The 9233-nt window shown below is 38.9% G+C and overlaps 1 protein-coding gene across 1 annotated transcript in view; it reads left to right on the forward strand.

The window, feature by feature from the left end:
* The window catches only part of MS4A5 (membrane spanning 4-domains A5), a 12423-nt gene continuing 3190 nt past the window's right edge, over positions 1 to 9233 (forward strand). The window contains exons 1-4 of the mRNA XM_006170205.1: positions 1 to 251; positions 4342 to 4470; positions 6047 to 6103; positions 7366 to 7518. Of these exons, the coding sequence (XP_006170267.1) occupies positions 99 to 251; positions 4342 to 4470; positions 6047 to 6103; positions 7366 to 7518 (492 nt within the window). The 5' untranslated portion in view covers positions 1 to 98. The remainder of the gene's footprint in view (positions 252 to 4341; positions 4471 to 6046; positions 6104 to 7365; positions 7519 to 9233) is intronic.

Raw genomic sequence — 9233 nt, forward strand, 5'->3', positions numbered from 1 at the left:
TGCCAGTTCTCCAGATAGTCTTGCTCCAGGAGAAGAACATGGTCTAGACTGAAGAAACAACTACTTTCCTCCCATTTCAAAATAACAACTGCACCATCATGAATTCAAGCACTGAACACAGTCCTGTGTTTCTGGTATTTCCACCAGAGGTCGCTGTTCCAGAATGCCAGTTAAGAGATCTTACAGCTACAAGCTATGGGACTCAAAGCCCTTTGAAAAAATTATTTGCTACAAAAATGAAAATCTTAGGGGTAAGTAATACTTTACCCTATATACATCCTACTGAGGGGAACAGGAAAAGAAAGGAAAAAAGTATATGGTGGTATATGTTTTAAGGTAGAAGTCAATCCCAATTATTTTTTAACTTCTGTGTTTGTTTTTATTTATTTATTTATTTATTTATTTATTTATTTTTGAGAGGTTTTTGCTATAGGGCACGTGCACTCGCCAGACAGAGAGACAGAGAGACAGAAAGCGAGAAATCACCCCCCAGGAGGGATGGCCACGCCACAATCCCTTCTCCTCTGTTCTCCTCTTGGGATCTTGGGCACGCACGCACACGTGCCCAGTGTGAGTTTTAAGCCACCGGGTCCAGGACGCAAACCACGGTCGACTACGTGGGAGTCCAGCAACATAGCCATTACGCTAACTCCTGGTCCCATTAAATTCTGCATTTTTAAAGTGTACAACATAATGTTTTGGAATAAATACAGATAATAAATTGGCTACTATAATGAACCAGCTGGTGATGTGTGGTAGTTAAGACACTAGACTCCCACATGAGCAACAGAGCTTTGAATCCCAGACCTGGCAGCTTGCTTTCTCACTTTCCCTCTTTCTCAGATGAACACACATGTCCTATATCAAATGAAATAATAATAATAATAATTTTTAAAAACCCATTAAAAAAGTGATTACTATAATGAAGTGAATGAAAATATGTCATCACACATAGTGACTTTCTTTTTAGAGAGATTTTTTTGCTATAAGGCACTTGCACTTGCCAGAGAGATAGAGAAAGACAGAGAGATAGAAAGTGAGAAATCAACTCCTCCCACCCCGGGGGATAGCCACACCACAATCCTTTCTCCTCCATTCTCATGTCAGCATTTTGAGCACACATGCCTAATATGAGTGTTAAGCTGCTGAGTCTGGGACTTGAACTGTGATTGACAATGTGGGAGTCCAGTGACATAACAGGCCATCTTTTGATCCCCATAGTGACCTTTTCTATTTTTTAGTTTTTGTCTCTCTACTTTTTATAATTTTTGTCATTTTTTTCTGAGAGAGATTTTTTTTTATAGGGTACATGTACTTTCTGGAGAAACAGAGACAGAGAAACAAAGTGAGAAATCACCTGCCAGAGGATGGCCATGTTTCAATCCCTTCTCTTCTATTAGCCTCTTGGAGTTTGGGGCATGCACACACATGCACCTGGCACAAATTTCAAGCCTCTGGGTCCAGGACTGGAACCATGGTGGATCATGTGGGAGTCCAGCGAAGTAACCACTACATCAACTGCTAGTCCCAATTTTTGTAAATTTTAACTGACATATAATAATTACACGTACTTATGTGGTACAGTGTAATGTTTCAAAACATGCATAAAATGTGTGATGATCAGGGACCAGAAGTTAGCGTAATGGCTATGTCGCTGGACTCCCATGTAATAGACCATGGTTCGCGTCCCTGACCCGGTGGCTTGAAACTCACGCCGGGTGCATGTGCATGCGTGCCCAAGATCCCAAGAGGAGAATGGAGGAAAAGGGATTGTGGTGTGGTCATCCCCACTGGGGGGTGATTTCTCGCTTTCTGTCTCTCTGTCTCTCTGTCTGTCTGGCAAGCACACGCACCCTATAGCAAAAACCTCTCAAAAAAAAAAATTAAAAAGAAAGAATGTGTGATGATCAAATCAGACCAATGAACACATGTATCAATACAGGAGTAACATCATATTTCTCTACCACCTATGAACAAGATTCTATGGAGAGGAATATACAGGATAAATAAGCTAAGACCCTTGCCCTTGTGTTCTTTGAAGGTCACAGTCTCCAAACAGATCATCTATGAAATTTTTTGAGTCCAGTTCAGAGAAAAGAAAGTGAAAATAAAATCTAGTAGAAGTCAATAGGCCAGATTCTATATCCTGGATTATTGTGTTCTATAGTTTCAAAAATCAGGATTTGGAGTTTCACAATATGACACTGTATTTTATATATGGAGCATTTTTAGAATATCTCCTTAATATTGTTAGTGCGCCTCTCACCATCTACCCACCTACTCATTCCACAAGTATTTTCTTTTACTTACCAACCCTTTTTAAAGGTAATGTGATGATTCAGGTATGTTTGGGACTGCAATATTGTTTTTGAAATATCTTTGAAAACATTTGTCCTCTCAAACCTGTCTTCAAGACTGGAAAATGGAAATTAAACCTCTTTAGAAAAAAAAAATATAAAAAGATGGCCCACGAACACAAAGAAAAAAATTACCAATTTAACTTGCTTTCACATCTATTCAAATATGATGCGATCCAAACTTTTGCTAGAGTTAAAATTATTTGTAAAAATAAATATTAAATTCTGTGTAGGAACTGTATTAGAGGAAGAGGATTATAGAAATAAACACATAAAGTTTAGAAATAAAGACATAAAATTTAGAAGAAATAATAGTATGTTATAATAAGAAATTAATAAAAAGTGATAACAGAATTAAAATATTAAAAATTACTTTTCAACATAACATCTAATAAGAACTATAAATGGTGGTTGTAATGGTGGGGGACCAGAGAGAGACTGCTTATATCCAGCTAAAAGCAATGAAGCGGGCCAGTCCTATGGTCTGGTGGTTAAGGAAAGCTGAATCCTACATGGCTAACCCTGAGGTCCAAATCCCAGATCACGTAGCTTAAGAAACCTCTTGGACACATATGCATGCTTGCCCCAAATCTCCACAAGGTGGAGAAATGGAAGAAAAAGGGATTGCAGCATGACTATACACTTTATGGGGTCAGGTTGGCTTTCTCCCTGTATCTCTTTCTGTATATCTCCCTGTCTGTCTCTAGTAAGCACACGTACCCTCTGGCAATTTAAAGTAAAATAAAATAAAATTATAAAATAAAATGGATGAAACAACTACAGGGCAAATTTGACCTTTAATCTGGATTCTGAAGAAGTAATAGAATTACAATAAATGAAAACGAAGGCCACAACAGCAAAAATGGGGGAAAGGAGAGTAAAATATCTATAATTTCATAAGCTTAGATCATAAGAAAGGTTATTTATTTCTTGAATTTTGAGATCAAGGGACATTAGAAGACGACCATAAGACTACATGCCTAAGAAGATGGTGCCAATCATGGAGACAAAGAAGACAGAAAGAAGATCAGATTTAAAGGGAGGAAAGTGAGCTTGTGTCTGAACATGTTGACTAGAAAGTGCTGGTGGGTCATTTAAGTGGAGATGTTTGACAAGAGCTAAAAATGTGGTCTGGTCCTGATGAAAATGATATTATCTAGAATTCACCCCACTGAAAGCTGTTAGTTGCTATGAGAGCAAATGAGATTACTTGGATTGAGGCAGTGAACTGAGAATAAAATAGGGCAGAGGACATTAACTCCTATGTTACATGGATTCCGAGCTTCAGGTCATTCTCATCAGTCTTCTCTCGCATTTGTCAAACCACTGCTTGGTGTTGCAAGGCATCACAAGTGTGGCACACAGAGAAAACAAAGAAATGGAAGAGATGGATACTGCTCTGGGCTTGGACGTGAGACAAGACCCCAACGACCTCAGAGGACTTGGTCATCTCGGGGAGGGTTTTCTGACAGCCAACATCTGCTTGAAGCCAGGTTTCTACAATGATTTAGACTTCAGTGCTTTTCAATTTTTCACATGGCATGCTAAAGAGTTGGAGAGCTTGTTAAGACATATTTCCCACCTCAACTAGAGAGACTAGTAAGTATGGAAGGGTCTGATAGCTTACATTTGTATTGGGTTGTCAGAAAAGTCATGAAGTACTTTTGCATAGAAAAACAAAAATATACGATGACTTTTCAAACAACCAATAGCTCCCAAGTCCATTCCATGAACCACATTTTCAGGAGCACTGATTTAAATCTTTGTATCTATTATTAAGTAACAGAAAATGGAATTAAGAAAGTATGTTGGAGTATCACAAAACTATTAGAAACATCTATCCTTCCCTTATTTACCCCCCCAAAAAAAAGGTAATCGCCAAATTCTTTTGACCAAACCAAACCAAAACAAAAATCTTTGAAACAAAAGGGAACCTATCACTTTGCTTTTTCCTCACCATGACTTTTTTTTTTTCCTATTACAGACCATTCAGATTTTGATTGGAATTATGAACTTTTCCTTTGGACTTGTTTTTCTTTTCACCATGGTGGAACCATACCCAAGGTTTCCCTTTATATTTAATACAGGATATTCATTCTGGGGTTCTGTTTTGGTAAGTACAGTTTAATTAGAACTCATGCCAACTAGGATGTTAAGGAATGATTTAGTTAGGAAATAAGCTGGATCCAGTTGTATGATATGCTTTGAAAGTGCAGTAACAATAATGTCGCTAAAATTAGTTTCCCATTAATTTATCAGTCATTGATATATTCATGGTCTTGAATTTCCTTTAAGAATATTTTTGAGTCTTTGGACCAGCAGTTAGCATAATTGGCTATGTCTCTGGACTGGACTCCCACGTAGTCGACTACGGTTCAAGTCCCAGATCCAGCGGCTTAAACTCACGCCAGGCGCATGTGCGTGCGTGCCCAAGATCCCAAGAGGAGAACGGAGGAGAGGGGATTGCAGCGTGGCCATCCCCCCTGGGGGGTGATTTCTCACTTTCTGTCTCTCTGTCTCTCTCTCTCTCTTTCTGGCAAGTGCACACGCCCTATAGCGAAAACCTCTCCAAAAAAAAAAGGAAAGAGTATTTTTGAGTCTTGAAGTGTTTATTTATTCATTAATTACTTCATTTGAAATTAGTTGCTATTATAAGCCAGAAACACAGACAAGACAATGAGAATCCAAAGACCAGTAACAGATAAATCCTTCTATTAAAGGGCTCTTGTTCTAGGGGAAAAACAAACAAACAAACAAACAAAAACCAGACACAGAAACATGGAAACATGTCTTTGAAGGTAATGTGATAAATGATATCAAAGAGATGCAGGGTGTTTATGTAAGGAGAGATGAAGGAGCGATTTACTCTTCAGAGAAGTGGAAGAGTGGGGAGGGCTTCTCAAATGCACCTTTTGAACTGCAAGAGGAATTTATTCAATCCCATTCAATAAATATTAATTTAGTACCTAATTTAGTGCCGGGGAATGGGAAGGGTATATGGATTCAGGAAAAAAGCAGTCCCTGGTCTCAAGTTCAGTGAAGAGTCAGACAATTACCATGGAGTGTGATAAGAAATAATAGCAGACACAGAGACTGCCTTTAGAGGAAAGGCACCAAATCAAGGGGTGTCCCCAGAGACATTTCCAGCGTGACTGAGATCTGGATGAGTGGCTAATAAGGTGAGGACAGATATAGAGGATAAAACTAGGGGAGGCCTGGGTGTAAGGAATAGGGATGTCTAGTTCCATACCAAGGGAGAGAGATGCAGAAAAGGCTGAAGAGAAGACCACTTTCTATGCTGTAAACTCCAGGAGTTCAGCACACTATCTTATGTTCCCACCCAGAAAACACATTGGATTGCAATAAGATGGAATCTGGTCTTACTGATTGTGAGCTGATTTAACACAGTGTATCATGATATCAAAGCTGAGTCTACAATAGCTATGAAAGGAAGACAGAGAAGAAAACTAAATAGCAGTTTGGTTAAAAACTTATGTTCAAAATAAATAAAGCTAAACAGATTCCCAGCTCAGTGTTTTGTCCACCACTTGGGTACAGACAAGGTGACTTACCCTTCTCACTGCCCTGAGGACTGTGGGAACTCTGAACAGATGTGTGGAAGTCTATTCTGTGAGAACCCTTCAAATCACCTAAACATATCCATCATTAAGAATTATTTTTTTAAACAGTTCATTAATTCTGGAGCCTTCCTAATTGCTACGAAAAGAAAAACCACAGAAAGTCTGGTGAGTTACATTTCCACATTATTAAAGATTGGTAACTTTGAAATAATTCCTATTAGCCCTGAAAATAAATTTGGAAAATCATTAGGTCACCATAATTCCAGAAGCTGTCAAGTAGTGATATCAATTAGTGACATTTTCCTCTTCATAAGCCATGGATCATAAGCCATTAGTTCCAGAATTTTCTAGTCCAGTGTAATTATGATTTTATATATGAAGACAGTGAAACACAGAATGGTTAAATGACTTGCCCAGGTTCCCCAGTCAATTAAAGGTAGATTGGGTCTCAGTACTGTAGGCACTCATTCATTCCTTCTTTCTGTAAGTAGTTTTGGTACCTTCTGCACCGTGAACACTTTAGTGGGCACTAGTTTAACTCATATGAAAGGCACAGTTTAGACCACCTGACTAATCCACAAACAGAATCTCGAAATAAAGAATGCAGGGCTAATAGAGGTTAAAGTATGACTTTTTAAATAAATTATAAGTAAAGTATTTTTACCTTACTAAAAGAAACAAAAGTATGACCAATTAATAAGCCAGTCATGATTTTCAGCAAACTATATCTCTGGTAAGTCTACAGTTTTAGGGAAAAAAAATGGCAACGCAATGTGGCTCTCCCTAAGTACCTCCTTTGTTGCTTATGCACGCTGCCCAATTGAACAAAAGTTAACATAGGCACAGAATGTGGGAGAGGTCACTGAATCTTAGGGCCAGCGGATGGCATGATGGTTAAGGTGCTGGCCTCCTACATGGCTGACCACGGTTTGAGTCTCAGACGTGGTAGCTTGCTTTCTCACTTTCCCTCTCTCTCTCTCTCTCTCTCTGGTGAGTGTGCATGTCCTGTAGCAAATTAAAAAATAATAATGATAAATAAAAATTAAATTAAAAAAAATTCACTGAATCACCTCATTCTGAAACTCAAAGAAATGAAGATAACCCTCAGATGCTCACACCGTTCCTTTGTGTGGAGCTGTCATGCTGAGGCTAAAATCCTGCTCCTAGCAGGTGGCACAGTGGTTAAGGTGCTGGACACTCCCACATGGCAGACTGTGCTTTGAGTCCCAGACCTGCTGGCTTACTTTCTCATTTTCCCTCTCTCTCTATCTCTAACTGGTGAATTAAAAAATAGTAATAATAAATAAAATTAAATAATTCATTATATATTAAAAAAAACAAGTCCTGCCCTCAGATCTCCCGCCAGTTGTTTATCTATAGCACAGGTTGGACCTGAGTCATTGCATCATGCTCTTATTCTCTTTCAGGTGAAATTGAGCCGAATTATGAATTTTCTTAGTGTCCTGGGAGCAACAGCTGGGATCATTCTCCTCACATTTGGTTTCATTCTAGATCGAAACTATATCTGTGGTTATTCTCCAGAAAATACGCAGTGTGATAACATTACAGTCCTATTCCTGGTAAGTATGTTGTCTTCTCAGAGTGACAAATAGATAGTTTGAACAAAAGATTTTTAGCATCCCATTGACACCATCTAGATAATGTTGTGGATGCATATATATTTTATTTTATTTATGGATATTTATCAAATCTATAATATTTGGCAGACATTGGAACCAGCAGGGAAAAGAGGGGTAGAGGAAGGGAGAGGAAAGAAAAAGAGAAAAGGAGAGGAGAGAAGGGAAGAGGTGAGAGGAAGGGAAGGGGAGGGAAGGGAAGGGAAGGGAAGGGAAGGGAAGGGAAGGGAAAGGAAGGAAACAGGAAAGGAGGGAGGGGAGGAGAGGAGAGAAAAGAAAAGAGACAGTTATTTCTGTTCATTCAAGAATAACACTGAAATGAGTGTAAAGGAATGTAAAAGGCATGTATCCACATGGAGAGAAAAAGATAATCAACAGTAGCTTTTTTTCTTAGAAGCTATTAAGAAAACTAAAAAACTGACCATCTAAGGAAAAGGGGGGTCCTAATAAAACATATTTGATATGGAAGACTCTAAGAAATACCAAGCATTTAAGGTAGCATAACCACAGAAAACAGAGCAAAGACCAGAAAATATGGAGAGTGATTCTGATAATGGGGAACTGGGGCATTGGCTCAATCCTTTTCTGAAAACAAAGAGCAACACTACATTTAAAAACAAAAACTTTAAAAAGACATTAAAAGGCTGAAAAGTCAGATAGGACTACTATTAATAGATCACTGTGTAAATGAAAGCCTGTAGCTAGAAGTTTATAAATAAAATACAAAAGAGCACTAGAACTGCTAGTGTCTTGAGGCCATATACCCATATTGCCCATTTGGAATCTGACATACAAAGTATCCCATCCCATAATAGTAAAGAAGGCATGCTGGACAGAGGGAAAAGGGGGAAAAAGCACTTGACGCATTGCAGCCATGAGCCAAATCTCCTTCCGCCCCGCCCCTCACTGGGATTTTAGCCTTTGGTAGGCACTGACTGGATGAGCCACGAATGCTCAAGATCTGACTTTGGTCTTGGGATTTGCGGTTGCTAGCTTCTGACAAGAGCAACACCCAAGGTTGTGCAGGGGAAGAACATCCCATAATCTCAAGAAAAATCGGGACCAGCAGTTAGCGTAATACTGGACTCACATGTAGTCAACTGCGGTTCGTGTCCTGGACCCAGTGGCTTAAAACTCACGCTGGGCGCGTGTGCGTGCATGCCCAAGAACCCGAGAGGAGAATGGAGGAGAAGGGATTGCAGCGTGGCCATCCCCCCGGGGGGTGATTTCTCGCTTTCTCTCTCTCGCTGTCTGTCTGGCAAGTGCACGCATCCTACAGCAAAAACCTCAAAGGAAGAACATCCCATAATCTCAAGAAAACTCATGCCAAATTGTCCACTTAAACTTTTTAAAATTGAAGAGTAGGTTTAGGGTTGAATGAATTTTCATCATCTGAACATCCTTGTATCAAGTTACTGTTTTTCCCTCTTTTTATAATGTAGTCTTTGGAATGAAGTCACTATGTGCCACCAAAATTTAAAGAGTAGAGAGGCTCCTATTCCTTGAGGACAGAGTATCAAGAAAATTTTTAAAATTGTTTTGAACAGAGGATTTGTCTATTCTTCCTCACATATTTATATATTCGGTCATATATTTATATCAACATAAACTTTTTTTTTTTTTAGCTTTTTCTATAGGGCACATGTTCTGACCAGAGG

Source organism: Tupaia chinensis, unplaced genomic scaffold, assembly GCF_000334495.1.
Source record: "Tupaia chinensis unplaced genomic scaffold, TupChi_1.0 Scaffold148192_1, whole genome shotgun sequence".
Classification (NCBI taxonomy): domain Eukaryota; kingdom Metazoa; phylum Chordata; class Mammalia; order Scandentia; family Tupaiidae; genus Tupaia; species Tupaia belangeri.